Genomic DNA, 18,263 nt, shown 5'->3' on the forward strand with positions numbered 1-18,263 from the left:
TGTGCAACCTCTCAGGAGGTGAGGTCCGGCTCTGGGACCAGACCCGACCCCACACCAAGATGCTGACTGGCTGGCTGCGGTCAAGCAGGGAGGCTTGATTTCTTGAACAACTCCCACACAACTCGGCCAAAAAACGCAAGCTAAAGCAGGCTCCACGGAATAATGATGACTAATGAGAAGAAGCAATGAGAGAGGCAGACAGAAAGAGAGAGAATGTGCAAGGCAGGGATCGCATGCCCCGTTTGCAGCCTCACAAAGCTCCCTGTCAGAGCAAGCACCGGCTTTGACGAATGCCTACGTTGGTCAGGCAGAGAGGCATGAGACGTAAAGCCTCCCAGTCCTTTCACACAGCAGGACAGTCCCCAGCGGAGGGGGATGTGGGAGCCAGAGAGCTCAGGAAATGGTCCTTTTTAGCACATCTTCCGGCCAAGGAAAGCGAGATCATGTACCTGGGGTTTGCATTGCTGGAGCTCCGTCGGGCTCTAGAACGCTCTGCATGGTGGCATCTGCTGAGGACTACGTGAGAAATGCACACAAATGTTCCCTGTCCTCAGAGTGAGCCCTGTGCTGTGTCCTGGGCCTGCCTTCCTTTCCACATGGGTGTCCTATCTGGGTACTTCCTGTCACGTCTGCCAGGATGCCAACTTCCCAGAGCCCAGTTTTGCCTCTTGCCCTTCTCTCTATCCTGCTCTGGGGAGGCTCCATCACCTTCCAAGATGACCATGTCGTGACGGGCAACGCTCCCCTTCTCCCAGGGATCAGATGCTGTTCTTATTACTAAAAAGTCCATCTTTCTTCAACCTGATTCCTCCTCAGACATACTCAGCATCCCATTAAAACAAACGACAAACAAACAGGCAGACAAATGAAACAAAGCTCGTGTAGCAGCTGAGACCAGTCATGGGTTCAGCAGGTGATCTCTGCACTGAGCCACCCCATCCTGGACCTCTCATTTTCCCATTCTCTGTTTTCTGGGGGAAAAAAATTAGAGAGAGGCCTCCCAAAGGCATTTACCTAAACTGGACACAAATTAGTCACTCAGTCATGTCTGACTCTTTGCGACCCCATGGACTGTAGCCCGCCAGACTCCTCTCTCCATGGAATTTTCCGGGCAAGAATACTGGATGGAGTGGGTAGTCATTCCGTTCTCCAGGGGATCTTCCTCACCCAGGGATTAACCTGTGTCTCCTGTGGCTCCTGCATTGCAGTCAGATTCTTTACCACTGAGCCACTGGGGAAACCCAATAAGTGAATACTATTCAGGCTTTAAAAAGAAGGAAACTCTGCCATTTGTGACAATATGGATGAACCTGGAGGACATTATGCTGAGGGAAATAAGTCAGATACAGCAAGACAAATACTACATGATCACAGAATCTAACAAAGTTGAAACCATAGACATAGAGGGTGAAAAGGTCATTGCCAGGGGCTGCAGGGAGCAGGCAAGAGGTGGGTATTATTAGTCCAAGCGTACAAAGTTTCAGTTACACAAAATGATTTCATTCTAGAGGCTGACTGTGCAGCATAGTGACTCTAGTTACCAATATGTATTGTTTATTTAAAATCTTTCTACGAGGGTAAATCTTATCTGTTCAGTGTTCTCATCACATACACATATACACATAAAAGTAAATTAAGAAGGTGGGATGAATAGTTTAGAGGTGATGGATATGTTTACAGCATGGATTGTGGGCGTGATTTCAAAAGTGTATGCTTCTCTCCAAACCCATCGAGGTGTACACACTAAATACGCACAGCTTTTTGTATGTCAATCAAAGCTCCATAAAATGGTTTAAAAAGTCTTTCTGTTTCCCACAGCACATCCCTTTCATTTGCAGTTTATTTTGATGCCGATCCGTTCTATTCTGCTGTGTTGCTGTCACGGGAAATCTTATTTTTAGGCACAAGTGACCACTCACCCAACAGTGAGTCTTCCGATTTTACTTTTTCCGTTTGCTCAGTGGGTGTGTATTTAGGCTCTCCACCACCTAATTATCCATTCTGTTGCTTTTAAAAGTTCCTTTACCAGAATAAAAAAAGTAGAAGCGGGAAGTCACATCTTGGGAATAGTAATTAAACACGTGATAAATGTGGGCTTGTCTTTTCTTAAACCTGTGTTGTCAGTTGACCTCCATGAACCTCCTAAACCAGCAATGATTCAGGACACCCACACCCAACGTAGATGCCCAGCTGGACTGTGAGATTCAAGGTATGACTGAGAGATTAAGAGGTCAGGAGTTCTCAGCCGGAAGAAAGAATGAAGTCATGCCACTTGCAACAACGTGGGTGGGCCTAGAGATGATCATTCTAAATGAAGTCAGAAAGAGAAAGGCAAATACCATGTGATGCCACTTACGTGTGACGTCTAAAATATGCCACAAATGAACTTCCCTTTGAAAGAGGAACAGACTCACAGGCAGAGAGAACAGACTTGTGATCACCCGGCGGGGAGGAGTCTGGCGGGGGAGGGATGGATTGGGAGTCTGGGATTAGCCTATGCCAATGGTTACATATAGAATGGATAAAAAAAACAGGTCCTACTGCATAGCACGGGGAACTGTATTTGATATCTTGTCATAAATCATGATGCAAAAGAAGAGGAAAAGAATGTCGATAGACGTATAATCACTTCGCTGCACAGCAGAGATTAACACGACACCGTGAATCAACTATACTTCAATACGATAAATATTTTTAAAAAGAGTTCAGTAAGTAAACCATCCTTTCTGATGACTGATCTTTGGGGAAAACTGTGTTTTATATTCATGCATTCACGAGATCTAAGAAAAACAACAAGTCTTGATTTCTTCGGGAAGGCCTCTTCATGTCTGATCTCTGCAGTCAGTGGTTGTGCTGCAGAGCTGGAAAATGGGTGTCAACCCTACAAACCGGGAGACCCCGGTCACGTCACGGGGAACTCCTGAGACGCTGTTCCCTTTGTTCAATGAGGACAGGGACATCACCTGCCCTGAAGGTTCAGTGAGACCCCCAGGCTCTCAGTAAGCCTGTTTATACTGAGGACAGCCACCAGGCATGGCGAAGGAGATGGCTTGACACCGGACGTTAAGGACGGCAGAGCACGTGAAGGGAGGTGAGGTCCTTGGAGCTGACCTCGTTTGCAACCCTCCCATTTGTAACGTTGCAAAAAACAGTTCAGGATGGTGTCGGTAGGGGCTTCACGCCTGTTTCCTTCCCAGAGGGTCATCCCCAGGGGCTAGCACATCACAGGAAGCCAGTGGAGACCGTTGAATGACTGGGTGAGTAACTCCTGGCCCCACCTTCGGAAACGAGAGGGAAGAAAGAGAATCTCCTTGATGGAAATTTTGGGAGGTTTTGTACATACTTTGCATGTTAAATAAAAGTACAGTCATAGCTCAGTGAGCAATGGAACATTTCTTACCACGTCAGTAAACAAAGTATGTCCCAGTCATCAGTAACTGCACCTGCCGCTGATGGTGAGCTGGTGAGCCCTAAGGACACTCAGGATGTGAAAATACAGGATGCTGGCCCCAGATAGTTGAGGTCAGTCGCTCATTCGTGTCTGATTCTTTGCGACTCCGTGGACTACAGCACGCCAGGCTTCCCTGTCCATTACCAACTCCCGGAGCTTACTCAAACTCATGTCCATTGAGTCAGTGATGCCATCCAACCATCTCATCCTCCCCAGATAGCTGAGGTGCATATCCAAGGAATGATTTCAGCGAGCCCATCCTCTTACATGTTCCCGTGCATAGAAAAGCATGAAATCCCTCCACTCGAGATTCTGGCTTTCCTTCAAGTAGCAGTGATCCTGCCATACTCAGACTACCTGCCCTTGGTCGAAAATCTTCTGTATAACCCGGATGCCCCTCCTCACCTCCTCAGAGCAGTTTTCTCAGGGTTACTTGAGATGCTGCCCCCCAGGCTTGAAAGTCCTAAAAATTCCCAGTGAATAAAGCATAGTTCTCAACTTTTAGGTTGGGAGCATTTTTAAAGTCGATACCAGGATGGCTCGGTGGTCAAGAATTGGCCTGCAAAGCAAGGGGTGCAGGAGATGCAGACTGGACCCCTGGGCCGGGAAGATCTCCCTGGAGAAGGAAATGGCAACTCACTCCAGTATTCTTGTCTGGAGAATCCCATGGACAGAGGAGCCTGGTGGGCTACAGTCCATGGGGCTGCAAAGAGTCAGACATGACTGAGCACAGCACAGGGATCTCAGCTTCCCTCCACCCAACTCCTCTACTTTTGTTTAGGTGAGTGGGGTTCCCGCTGCCCCGAGTCCTGTGCTCTTTCTGGGCGCTGCCCCAGCCAGCCTGGGCTGCTCCTCCAGAAGCTCATATCAGCACACAGGTTGCTGCCTCAAGCAAAGACACTTGAGTTTGATTTCCTTTCATTCCATTGAACCCTGGGAACACAGAGCATCTTCCCTTGGAATTCCTTTCCTTGCCCTTAAACCAACAGACACAGTTTAAATGAATGGGGACACTTTGGATCCCCAACATGCCATTTGTTGGACACCCCACGGTCAGGTATTGTGCTGGACATGGCAGGCAGTAGAAGCCATTCCTGGTCCGCGAAGATCCCGTGTGCCATGAAACAACTAAGTCCATGCATCACAACTGCTGAACTTGTGCTCTAGAGCCCGGGGCCCACAATTCCCGAGCGCACTTGCCGGCATACTGAAGCCCATGTGCCCTGGAGCCCACGCTCGGCTGTGAGAGAAGCCCCCATAATGAGAAGCCCGAGCACAGCAACTAGAGAAAAGCCTGCACAAAAACGAAGACCCAGCACGGCCAAAACCAAAGAAACAAAGGCGGGTGGGGTTTGACCTGTAAAGTCTACTCCACTCTGGGATGAACTTGCCCAGTGGCTCCAACAATGCAGACTTCCAAAGGTTAATTTTCTGGCTCTTGCAAGAATCCAGTCGCTGTCCATTTCCAGGAGGCTTGCTCATCTCAGCTCTTCTCCAGAACTCAAGGGAGCAGGAGATGACACGACACACCTCGCTGCTGATGTATCGGCGCGGGCCCAGCACTGACGCTGCTGGCCACAACGTGCCAAAGGCAGCTCAGTCTGGATGCGTAGCCGGTCATGATTTCATTGGCTACAGACACCTGGGGATAGAGCGATCTCTCTGTGAAGTCAGAGACCAGAATGCACACCTGATCCTTTGTCATATACTCCAAGTTTTTCACCTGGAGGATTAAGGGCAAGGACACTCTGATGGGTAATTTGTGGTCAAACTCGATGGACAAGAACTTTTGCATCAGCATCCTCAAGCATTTAGGGATTGAAAATATTCAGCTTTTATCTCATCAATACTCTGAAACTGCTGCTGTTTCAATGGAGCGGGGGATGGGGGGGAGGTGAGTGACAGAGGTCAGAGGAGGGTGGGGCAGAACCCTATTTACCATGCTGGTTCCATCCAGGTGACTAACACTTCTTACCCTGAAGTCTCCATGTTGGGATGAGAAGCCTTGCCTGAGAAACATGGATGTTTAAAGACAAGGGGGTTTACAGAGAAGGAGAAATATCATGTGACATCCCTTCCATGTGGAATCTAAAAAGAAATGATACAAATGAACTTACTGGCAAACCAGAAAGAGACTCACAAACTCAGGAGAATGAGATGATGGTTGCCAAGGGGAAGGACAGCTAGGGAGTTTGGGATGGGCATGTACACACTGCTGTATTTAAAATGGATAACCAACAAGGGCCTACTGTATAGGACAGGAAGCTCTAACTCAGCGTTACGAGGCAGCCCTGGAGGGGAGGGGGGGTCTGGGGGAAATAGACCCCTGTGTATGTGTGTCTGAACCCCCTAGCTGTTCACATGAAGTGATCACAACATTGTTAGTCGGATGCACCCCAACACAAAATAAAAAGCTCAAAAAAAATAAAGATGAAAGAGTTTAATAAATGAAACTTAAATGAAAAAGTATCTAAGCAGCTGAGACTTGATCCAGATCACAGCATACTCTATTGCGGTTTCACCTCCCATCTCAGGCTGTAGGACAGCGTCACACAAGGTTTGGGGCCACCTCCTGAGGCCAGCACGCCCCCAGCTAGAGGTGGGCACTGCTCAGTTCCACCTCTTGTGTGGTGGGGAGCGGTTTCCTCCACTGGTTTGGAGCAACCATGGAGATTTGTGAAAATGACTTGCAGAAAACGAGGCTTCTGAAATTGTTTGTTTGGTCTAATACCTCTCTCACATCCCTTTTTGTAGGAACGCAAACCCCTTTTCTTATGGAAAATTCCCTTTTTATGGTTCAAGTGGGGCTAACTTTCCTAATCAATGCCAAAAGGATGGGCATGAGATTCAAGTCTGGCCCCTGAGACTGCTCCATGTCACCAGTAATAAGTGTAGGTCAGGGATGGATACAGGACCAAAGCCAGTACATCAGCATCTTTCTTGGAACCTGACCGCTGGAGCTGGCTGGACGAGGGGCCTGGGCTGCTTTGCTCCTGGACCGTTGGCCGTGTCCTTCAGGGTCTCCCCCATCACCGCTCTCCCTTGAGCCTGGGGACCCCCTGCTCTCATTCACCCTGGAAGGCTGTCCTCACCTTCCATCCATCACATTTGCCTCTTGCAATGTTTGGAGGCACTGGTCTCACCGTAAACCCCCCTGTGGACTGAAAAGGTGCCTCGGGCCCGCACAGAGCAGGTGTGTCACAAGAATGAATGAGTGAAAACCAGAGGGAACGCAATTCAGGGAAAGCATATCCTGTCTCTACCCACCTCCCTGTAGGAAGTCAGTTGTGGTTCCCACAAAACAAAGCATCTTGGGTAAATAAACACAGTTTTCTGGTCTGCCTTGTCTGGGTCTTCACTTATTCATTTACATCGAATGAAGTATTACCATTCTGGCTTTCCTCATAGCTCAGTTGGTAAAGACTCCACCTGCAATGCAGGAGACCTGGGTTCGATTCCTGGGCTGGGAAAATCCCCTGGAGAAGGGAAAGGCTTCCCAACTCCAGTATTCTGGCCTGGAGAAACACATGGACTATACAGTCCACAGGGTCACAGAGTCAGACACGACTGAGTGATTTCCACTTTCATCCTTTTCACTTAAGAGGAAAGAAGATATAAAGTCACAAAAAGATATTTTACTTCCTGGGAAGGAAAACTGTCATTCCCTCAACATTTAGACACATTAAAAAAAAAGTCTATAAGCAAGGAAACCAGAAAGGGGGCTCCATGCTGATCTTGGGAGCAGACACAGCTCCTACAATTGAGAAAAGCAGAATTATAGGAAACAGACTAGAAGATGCAAGCCAAGAACAACTTCCTGAGCACCCTGCCCATCGGGACCTACAGACACCAGGAAGGACAGTCAAGAGTGTGGAACCAGCCAGCCGGCATTTATCTTAGAGACAGAAGGGTCAATAATTTACCACGTGTAAATGACTTCTATCTGCTAGAAAGATGTTATGAAGGTACAGATCTGACTTCAAAGTTGCTGCACGTAAAGATGTCTGTCTTCAGGAAGACAGGAGAGTTCATATCTGTCTCATGAAAAAAAGGGGCAGGTTTTCTTATCGCTACTATATTGCATCAATTTACAGCCTTTGAATTTTTAATAATGGAACACTTAGATGTTCTGCTATTATCAAAAGATGAAATTTAGCCTTTCAGAGGGATTTTTGACACCATCCTGTATTTTATCATTCTAGAAGAAGTGATGGAGTTTAATTACCAGCTTTATCTTCAGAGTGATATAACTTGTGATTTGGAAGTTTCCAATGTCATTATGCCTTTTGAAAGAGAGATGATGGCATCTTGTATTGAGCCCACAATTTATGTGATCTAATCTTTCTTTAGGGTTTTCCCTTGTGGCTCAGGGGTAAAGAATCTGCCTGCCAATGTGGGCTTGATCCCTGGGTTGGGAAGATCCCCTGGAGAAGGAAATGGCAACCCACTCCAGTATTCTTGCCTGGGAAATCCCTTGGACAGAGGAGCCTGGTGGTGGACCACAGTCCATAGGGTCGCAAAGGAGTCGGACATGACTTAGCCACTACACAGCAACATCTCCTTAAAATGACTCTGTTATGAAAATACAGGTCCCCAATTCAGTTGCGTTGGGTCCTCCTCTGTCACTAACATCCCTGTCCCTGTTGCTAACGTCCACAAAGGCATTTTCACAAGTGACCAGTCTGCTTGTCCTTCTCACAGGCCTCCCTGTTTCTCTTCTCCACACTGACCTTTATGTCTGCGGAAAAACAGAGCCCCAGCAAATACATTCTGTCATTTCCTTCTTGCATAACGGAACAAAAAAGAGACTTTCCTGCCTCCTAAACACTATGACTCTTGGCAAAGATTACTCTTCTTCCCATCTGTAGCCTGATGCTGTGGATGTTTGTAAACGTACTATCCCAGGTATGTTGTCATAAAGAAACTCATTTAAACCAGCCTTGCTGGGCTTCCCTGGTGGTGCCGTGGTAAAGAATTCACCTGCCAGTGCGGGAGACACAGGTTCCATTCCTGGTCTGGGAAGATCCTGCAAGCCACGGAACAACTAAGCCCGTGCATCACAACCACTGAGCTTGTGCTCTAGAGCCCGGGGACCACAGTTCCTGGACACACTGGCCACAATAGTGAAGCCCGTGTGCCCTGGAGCCCACGCTCTGCTACAAGAGAAGCCACCACAGTGAGAAGCCTGAGCACAGCAACCACACAGCAGCCCCGCTCGCAGCAACCAGGGAAGAGCCTGCACAACAGCAAAGACCCAGCACAGCCAAAAATAAAACAAATTTAAAAAGTAAAAATAAACCAGCCTTGCAGATAAACACTGCAAAGGCACTGGCCCGTAAAAATTGTCTGACCAGCTCACACCACATCAATCAGGTGACGCTATTTTCTGGTGAGTGATAAAATAGATAAAACTCAGATAATTTCAGGATTTCCTTGATGCACATTGTTTGCGGCTCTAGACACACAGTTATCTGCAAGATTAATTTCCAAGTAACGTCTTCAGTTATCATGCTAGTGGTTCAGATAAACAACATCGGCAAAAGTAAATTTTCTGCCTGAAGAAACATATCCAGCTGTATTTCAGAAGGAAATGTTTAAGGTCATGTCGCATTGACAGAAAGTCTTTGTGGCTATTAAGCCTGAAGCGGACAGAGGGCTAAATACGAGGTCTGATTTGAGCTGCAGGTAACATTTACGTGCTTGACATTAACTGATAAAGTCTTGAGATTCAAGATCTGTGGGAGAAGCATCAGTGGGGGTAAAAATGTCAATTCCAAACCGACAAGGGTACCGTCAACAATAATCATCAGGAAAGCAAGCAGATGAACAACCCTCACAAAAAGTATTCTAAAACTCTATTACTTTGCTAGTTAGGAGTTGCAGGCATATGTTTTGAATTTTCTATCATTTTGTTTGTAGAAAGATTTGGAAGCAGGATTATTTTATTGAAATATAAGGCTGGATTGAGAAACGTCCCTCTCAAAAGGGAATTAGTTAGTTGGGAGGAAGGGCTTCCGCTGGCCAGTGTTTGGGTAGCCAAATCTGGGGAGTAACTGATGACTTCCTGAATGTAACAGACGATGCTGGCCAGGTTACTTGGATGCCAGCGGCAGGGGCCGCAGAGCAAGTACCCTAGATTTCTGAGTCACTAGGCTTCCTAGGGGTTGAAAGTGACCCCAAAGCACACATGGTCCCAATCCCAGAGCATTTGCTAAAGGCTGGGAAATGAAAGACTATATCCTGAACTCATTGCATCCTTGACAATAAGTTTTCCTCTTCTGAATCATGAAAAGTTAATGCATACCGACTGCAGTAACACAGCAATATACTGCTCTCTGCCTGCTGCATCTAGCTGGCTGGGACCTGGCTGAGGAAGTGACCTCTGCCCCTGGGAACTGTGACGGTCACATTCTGACTCTACTGCAGGTCCCAGGCGAGAGTGCACTGGGGCTGTGGGAAGTGTGTCCCTCTGGCAGAACCAGGGCTCTTGGTCAGTAACTCACAAGAGCAGGACGTGGTTGAATAGCTATCGGAAAAGCGTATGCAGTGGTACATGGCTCTCTGTTCTCCAAGTCACAGTCCAAGCTCTGGGCAAGCAGAAGAGCCTGCGGTTCCCCTGGGATGGGCCCCTGTTCCTATGCACCTTGGCCCCTGCTGTTCCGGACACAGGAAATCCCTTCCTCTCCTACCCTGGCAATGACTGCTCCAGGGCAACCTTGTTTAGGCTCCTTCCTGCTCTAACCACCACCCTCTCCAACCCTGCCCAAGGCTGAGCCCGAGTCCCTCCTCTTTTCCCACCAGATCACGGCCCTCCCCACAGCCCCAGGCACTGTGCAAGCTGCAAGCTACTGCACGCTACTGTATACATGTGATATATTCACAGACATGAAATAGACAAGCTACAGCAGAGGACAGCCAAGTACCCACGCAGTAGGTGTATTACGCTCCCCATTTTCACACGAGGCACGAGAAGGCTGAGCAACTTGCTGAAGGGCACCCTTTTAGAAAGTGGTCCATTCAGTGCCTCTGGACCCCCAAGAGGGCCTTATGTCCTAATCCTTGAACCCTGTGACTATGCGACCTAACTTGGCAGAAAGGACTTTGAGGATGTGATTAAGAAATCGAGATGGGAAATGATGCTGCGCAACCTGGATGGTCCAATATAATCCCAAGGGTCCTTGTAGGAGGGACGCAGAGGATCTAAGTCAGAGACAGAGATTTGGCCACAGAAGCAGAAGTCACAGAGACAGAGATTTGGAGATTCTGTTCTGCTGGCTCTGAAGGCTGGTGAAGGGGCCACGAGCCAAGAATCGCCGGCAGCCCCTCAAAGCTGGAAAAGGCCAGCAAACAGATGCTCCCCCAGAGTCTCCAAAGGTAACACTGCCCTGCCAGCATCTTCATATTAGGACTTTTGACCCCAGGAACTAGAAGATGATAAATGTGTGGTGTCATAAACCGCTGTGAGAGCAGACACAGGAAGCTTACCCAGTGTCCATGAACTGGAGAGCTAGGCCGTCACACTGATATAAGGAAAGGAACACCCTTCATTAGCAAAGCGGGTGGTTGAAGGCCCTTTTAAGAACCAACAGAGAGCCACTGCTGCGTCTGGCACTAAGTTCTCTATGCTCCTGAGGATGTCAGTGTGATGACTGCAAGTACTAAGGAGGTCAAGAGAGATGGGCCCCAAGAAGCCACCAGCCTGGGGGACTCCCCCAACCTAGTCCCCATGCCGGTCGTTTCCAGGAACTGGGCGCTTCTGATGTCAGAGATGTGTAGTCTGTGTGCCACGCCCCTCAGAGGAAGCCCGCCGTTGCTGGGCAAGGGCCTCCTCCATCATCAGGGTGAGTGGGAGGGGAGAGAAGGGGCCAGCCCGGACCCTGGGGCGGCAGGCCCCACTGTTGCTCTCAAGGACGTGGCAGGTCCAAGCAGGTAACCCCCTACCGCTTCTGCTCTGGAGAAGCTCAGCCTGTGAGTCACGCCTGCAAGTCTGTCTGCCTGTCTGCCTCTCTCTCCCTGGTCAGGCAGCTCAAGAAGGACTAATCAGATGAGATAATGAACACCAGCCTCGGTCACCATGAATCACAGGCCCGCAGCCAGCTGAGTCACTCAGTGGCAGGGCTGAGAGAGCCGAGGGGCCCCGTCTGAGCTCACCCTGGAGCCGGGGCCAGATGCTCTAAGTCAGCAGGGCATCGAAGGGCACGCTCCACTCCAACATCTCTGAGTGCTGTGTGCTTTGGCCACGGAGCGCTCCTTGGAAGGGAACGTTGCAACTAAGTCCCCTGTAACTCAAGACGGGGAGCTTACCGAGTCTGGGGAGAGGCTGGGCAGGGACGGCCGCTAGGGACGCTTCCGGCCACAAAGGTTTGGCCTGGGGAAGCAGCGCTGACCCAAAGTGACCCCACTCTGCCAAAAGGTGTCCAGTCACTCAGCCATTCAGAGCGTCTCCTCTGTGCTCGCCATGCGGAAGCGTTTGAAGCTGTGAGTCCTATCTTGCCTGGAGGCCCTCCTGTCTAGCTAGGGAGGAGGTCTGGGGGCTGGTCAGGTTCCAAAGCTCAAGCACTAAGACTCCGGGTAGCACCACTTCCTCTTTCTACCTGCCCGAGTTCATCAGCTGACTCACTGGAAAAGCCCCTGATGCTGGGGAAGACTGAGAGCAGGAGGAGAAGGATGAGATGGTTGGATGGCATCACCGACTAGATGGACATGAGTTTGAGCAAACTCGAGGAGATCGTGAAGGACAGGGAAGCCTGGTGGGCTATAGTCCATGGGGTCGCAAAGAGTCGGACGTGACTTAGTGACTGAACAGGAAGCTCATCAGCGAAGCCCGAGGCCTTGAAAGAACTCTCCAGAGAACGAGATAAACGGAGGCACGGTGAACCCCTTGCTGCACCCGGGCTGTGCTCTCTTCTCCCTCAGAAAGTCCCCCGCACACAGGAGCACTGGCTTGATTGCAGGGTGGTGGTAGTGGGCTCCATGAGAGCCCCCAGTCCTAAGCAATGTCCGCTCTGTCCTCCATACTTGGGCCATTGCTTCCATGTCACACATCAAACCCAGCCTCTGAGGTTCAGTCACTGTCACTTGCCCTCATCACTCCTAAACCCCAAACTCTACCATCAAAGTCAGACAGAGGCCCGCATTGGCTCTCTCTCCCCTACAGAGCCCGAGCTGGCCTGGCCCCCTGCCTGGGCCTGGCTGCCCACACTGGCCTTGCCACAGCTGGGGCCTCCAGCCAGAACCAAGGCTACCCGGCAGCCAATGGGAAGGGGCAGAAGAAAGACAAGATCGTTGGGACACGGTCTTGGAAAATACCCACTGTGGGATTCACTGTTAGATCCTGGATGCAAGAACAAGGGGCCAACCCCGGGGTGATGAGCCCCTGCTCTGGGCTGCCCTGCCTAGGACTGGGTCTCTGGCCCCGGAAGATGGGGCAGCAGAGGACAAAGACACACAGGGGACGGGGCCTTCCCCCTTTCACTTCTGAGCATCCGTTTGACGTTAGATCTTCTGTGGAACTTGGGCTCGAGGCCTGGCTCTTTGGGGTGATGGCCTGGTGTGGGAACTCCGGCTGGACTTGGTCACAATCCCAGCCTCGTGACCTTGGGAAATGACTTCTGGCCTCTGAGTCTGAGCTTCTGCCTTCCGTAAAGCTGTGGTCATTTTCTCCACCTCAGGCGTCCTGTCCTGGGAGGGTTAGGCAAACCAGGCTGATCCCGGGTCCAGCGGCCCACGGGCAGGAAGTGATGAACCATCTCTTAGGGACCCAACCACACAGAGGCCACTTCCTGGCCACCTTCCCACCTGGGTGTTTTTTTTCTGGGACACATGCCTCTGTCACTCTGCTTTCAGAACAAAAAGGCATTCAAGGACCTTGAACACCTGTCTCTGAGCTTTTCCTCTGGCGTCCAGGCCTCCCACGCTGGGCCTTCCCTCTGAACATCATTCCCCATTACAGACTCACACATCAGCTCGGCTCTGGCCTTCCCAAGGCAGGCACCCTGCCCCCCACCCACCAGCTGCACCAACGTCCTCTCTGGCTCCCTCTGCCCGCGGCTGGGGCTGTCACTCGAGCACCAATAAGGATTTGCACACAATTAGGGCTGCAGGCGGGGATGTTCTGCTGCCTGTCTGCCCGGCTCCCTGTTAAGCCTTCTGAGGGCAGCGGTCCTGGCTGATTTGGCCCTGTCTCCCCATGGGCACACGGAAGGTACTCACATGTCTCTGGCCAGACCATTCTGTTGTGCCTCAGGGCGGGCTCCAGACAGCGCCCACTTTTGTGTGCCCTGTGCCCACAGGCCCCGGTCCGACCACAAAGCCTGTCGCTTCAGCCCAACAGAAGGAAGGTTCTCGACAGTGCGCTCAGGGAGGGATGCTACTGAAACAGAGGGCAGGTTTCGCAGCCTCAGCCTCCAGGTTGGTGGGGGCCACGTACCTGGCCCCCAGAGGGTGACGCATTGCTGCTCGTGGGTCTGGCAGATGCCGTTGTAGCAGTAGCCATCCACCCCCTGGCACGGGTGCCCGTCGTGCAGGTACACGTTGGCCGGGCAGTGAGGACTGGCCCCCGTGCAGAACTCTGGGAGGTCGCAGGCGTTGCTGGGGTCCCTACATGCGGTTCCCGCTGGCTTCAGCTGCAAGGAGAGGGTGGGTTATAAGCACATAACTGCAGGAAACGGGGAAGCACGGTCCCAGTAACACTCCGGGCAGATGGGAGCAGGGCTACCCCGTGTAGCCTCATGGGGACTGGTGCGGACTTCAAAGGAAGTTCCCTTTACTGAAGGGAGAGCTCATTAAGTAGACTTTTGCTGTGAGATTCACCTTTCCACTGTGGGATGGTGGGGGCAACTAAGATGCAGCTCTTTTTAATTTCCTGCAACATCAAGGTTTCCTGGTGAGCAGACAAGCTGGTCGCTAGCCCCTGGGCCTTGGAGGAGGCGGGGAGTGGGGTGCTGCCTGAGGGACCCATCGAATCTTAAGAACAAGATCCCTGGTCACCAACACCATCACTGTTTTAAGATGCATCTGCACTTAAAGCATTCACTTTTGTGGGCAAGATGACAAACATCATCCCAAGGGCATACTTGCAACAGTAATTTCACTTTGCTATCAAATCACAGAGCTGGAAACCTGCCTGTAGGACTTCACAGGGGCAGGGAAAGAAGTAGTAAACCAAAGGGGCCACACAGGATGTTAAGGAACCATCCAAACGGTGCCTCAGCTTTCTGATGTTGAGGAGCGTATGGCTCAGGGTGGCTTGTCTGAGGTTATAGAGCCAGTGACCAGCCCCGCCTCAAAGCCCCCTCTCCAGGGACTTCCACCACCAGCAGCTGCAAGCCGGGGGTGCCAGCTTCTTTAACATCCCCATAAGCTAATCACAGGAAAGGGGTGAAGAATACTTTAAGCTGAATGTAAAATGTCACAATGCACTTTGGGAACAGTGCGCTCTGCCTGGGTGGCTAAGAGGGAGTTTTCTGCAAGCAGAAGGTCAAGATCAATTGCTTAATTAAAAGGAAATAAAACTCTACCCTTGGAACATCTGAATCAAAAGCTCAGACTTCGACTCTGCCAGATCTCAGCTGTGAACAGTGAGACAAACGATGGAACTGCCAACACGGATGCAGTCGGGGTGGCAGAAAATGGCAGAGTCTAAATCTGCCAACTTGGCTGGGCTGCATCAGCCAGCACCTTCTGTCGGGGGTCATCAAGAGCAAGATGCTGAGGTTGTGGAGAACAACCCACCCAGTGCCTCAGCCAGCAGGCAGACATTCTTGGGATGGAGCAGAGGGACCTGACGTGAATCCTCCCTGCGAGAAGGGGAACTGGTTCTCAAAGACTTTCTCCAACAGCACGACCAGAACAGTTAATGGGGAGCCTGAGTTTTTGGTCCAATTCTTTTCCAGCTCATAAATTATTTACGACAGATGACTTAGCATTAAAATGTGCATTTCACACAAAGATTAAGAGATAATAAAAATAGGGGGTAGAGACTACCAGCTTGCATGATAAGGACCACAGTTTCCCCAGCAGCGAGCGCTGGGAAACCACCCTGCCCTGTAGCTCGCCCCGCATCGGTGTTGAACCTGCAGAACCCGTGGGTGGCCTTGGGAGCAGGAGGACTCACTTGGCAGTTTTCACAGCACAGTCCGTGCGCGCAGACAGCGTCTGGCTTCAGGGTACAGGTGGTGGCATTGCAGCAGAGATTCTGACATTCCTGGAGATGGGAAGAGGTTTGACAGGGTCACTGGGGGGCCACTACTCACCAAAAGCAAGGTTGCACCTTCAGTGACTGGAAAGGGAAGAAAGAACCCGAGGGCCTGGCTCTTGAGCTGAAAACCAGCCTGACCGAGGATTATCTTCCTTTGGAAGAAAGCAGAGCTTCTGGTAAGTGTTTATGAACTGCCTGGGAGTGCGTGTCCCTGGGAAAAGTCAGTAGCACTCAAGCATCTTTCACGATGGGGTGAGGGACTGGGACAGAAGGCTGGCTGGCTCCAGAGGCCATTGGCATAGGCAGCGGGTGGGGCTGTGGTATGTCTGCGAGGACCGCAGGCCTCAATGCAGTGACCTGTATCAGGATCACTGGAGCCCTTTGAAAGTGTTTAAAAGTCTCCATAGATGCATACAAACTTAACTCTTCAAAGGCTGATCCAAAGTTTAATGGAGAGCACAGTGGCAGGAAATGAAGTCAAAATAGTTGTGTTTGAACCATAGCAGTCCAACCCGAATCTGCAGCCGGACCCTTGGTCAGCACAGGGAGGGTGTCTTGCCCACCGAGACACTCCTCAGGCCAGAAAAGCACCTCAGAATGAGCAGGAGACTGGAAGGAGGTCTGTGGGCTGTGCCCACAGGTTTGCAAGAGATTTAAACAGGTCAAATAGTAGATGGATGGTCCTCTCTGAGATAAATGTGAGAGAGGAAGTGAACTCCTGTGTTACGCTGCATTTCACAGGTACCCAATTTTTTGTCGCATAAAGAAACAAGAGGCTATAGTTTTCCTTAGCTCTCAACAGAAGGCCTGCACACATCTATTCAATGTATTTATGACATCGTGTGCTTTAGGACATTCTGGTAACTTGGAGTTGACACATTTTAGAAGAAATTGAATTGCCATTAGAAAGGGGAGCTCAACAGAGTCTTCAGAATTGAGTTGATCAATGCCCTTTTATTTTCTCTTATATATAGTTTGTGCTAAAGAATTTATATATTATTGGCTACAGGCCCATCACATACTATTTTCATAGTGTAACAGTTTACTCCTCAAATCATCTCCCATGAATGAATTTATCATCAGTATCATAAATGCAATGAATAAAACGTTGATAATCCAGAAGATTTATGGCTCAACCAGGATATCTCAACTGTATCCCATGTAAAACTCTATGAATGATGTTCCCAGTGACTGCTCACTTCTATTTCACATACACCCCAGGTTATTCAATTTTAAATTTGCTCAAGGACTTCATAAACATCCAGAGTGTGTAATATATACAGTAGAAGAAAACTGCCAACCAGAAGCCAACACTGTAACTTTCAGGACAGTTAGGAATTCCAACTCATGGATTTACAAGCCTAAAACATTCAGGAACTTGTTGTGTTTTTATAAACGGAGTCCATCGGTGGTACTGTTGATCACTGCCACCACAGGCATAAGGATGCTGTCCTGTGCGTATGGTCTAAATGGCTCTTCTAATGACACGTGGGCCAATGACAGATTACACACTCCCTTGCACCTCTAAGGTAAATCAGCCATCCTAAAACTGGTTTGTAAGACTCTTTAAGAGCCAGGTCCCTATCTCCGCCCGCCCCGCCCCCCACTCCCGAGGAAACTGCTAAATAATATACACAGAAGTTCAAATGGAAATGAAGCCAAGTAGCATGGTTTTGACTTCAAAAGGGATTGATAATGTGAGCAAGATAACTAAGTTTAAAAGATATTTGCAAGCTACTGGCATGCAATTGACTTTAAACAAGGAGATAAGGCTGCTTTTTCAACCCTATTAGCTTGGAAGAATGAGCGAGTTGTCAGGATACCCTTATGGTGGATATAAATTTAATGTCCTGGACTCAAGGCTTCAGCACTCACTTGCCTTTTAACTACCCAGAATCTATTTCTTCTGCAGAACTCTGTTTATCAGAAGAGACAAATGCTTCATCCGTTGATGCAGCTATTATTTTAGTGTTCAATAGAGAAGTTCAACAGAGTCGACGAACGCTCAGCCTCCATCGACGGAAAAGGAATGAAGCCGTGCGAGGATTTTCAGCAAATGCCCTAATTGTCATTCTTGGGTTGTAGGTAGTAGACAGAGGTTCTCAGGCACCATGAACTGGGCTGAGACAATAATGCATCTTCTTGAAAAGGGCGGCCATTATTTCTGGGAGCAGAAGCTGGGTCCTGTCGTGAGCTGGGGCAGTGGTTCTGACCCATTAACTCACCGCAGTGGTGACACCAGAGTGCATTATGGTCCAGGGGATGCATGGGCTGATAGGAAACAAAGCCATGATGGTTATCTACAGTGCTTGAGTGCCAAGTAAGGGAATAAAGAACCCAGGATCACCACAGTATTGGTCAGTCTGGAAACTGGAAATGGGCTTTCATACCATCAGAGCACAGTGTGATCTTAAAAAGTAAACAAATTAAAAAAAATAAGAATTAGAAAACTAAAAATTGAAGCAAAAAGCTTGCCCGTGACTTTCAAAGATTTCTTGGGAGAAAGAACTCTGGATGAAGAGAATGAGAGTTCTCTTCAGATACCAAGGACTTATTAAACGAGGGCCCTACACACAGAATGACATGCAGGGAGAGTATAGCTCTGCCTAAGCA

At 49.6% G+C, this 18,263-nt stretch overlaps 1 protein-coding gene across 1 annotated transcript in view; it reads right to left on the reverse strand.

Annotated features, from left to right (window-relative positions):
* The window catches only part of ADAM12 (ADAM metallopeptidase domain 12), a 388,314-nt gene that overhangs the window by 40,477 nt on the left and 329,574 nt on the right, over positions 1 to 18,263 (reverse strand). Inside the window, exons 13-14 of the mRNA XM_068961374.1 lie at positions 15,567 to 15,656; positions 13,881 to 14,076 (exon numbers count right to left, since the gene is read on the reverse strand). Of these exons, the coding sequence (XP_068817475.1) occupies positions 13,881 to 14,076; positions 15,567 to 15,656 (286 nt within the window). The remainder of the gene's footprint in view (positions 1 to 13,880; positions 14,077 to 15,566; positions 15,657 to 18,263) is intronic.

This window comes from Capricornis sumatraensis, chromosome 23, assembly GCF_032405125.1.
Source record: "Capricornis sumatraensis isolate serow.1 chromosome 23, serow.2, whole genome shotgun sequence".
Classification (NCBI taxonomy): Eukaryota; Metazoa; Chordata; class Mammalia; order Artiodactyla; family Bovidae; genus Capricornis; species Capricornis sumatraensis.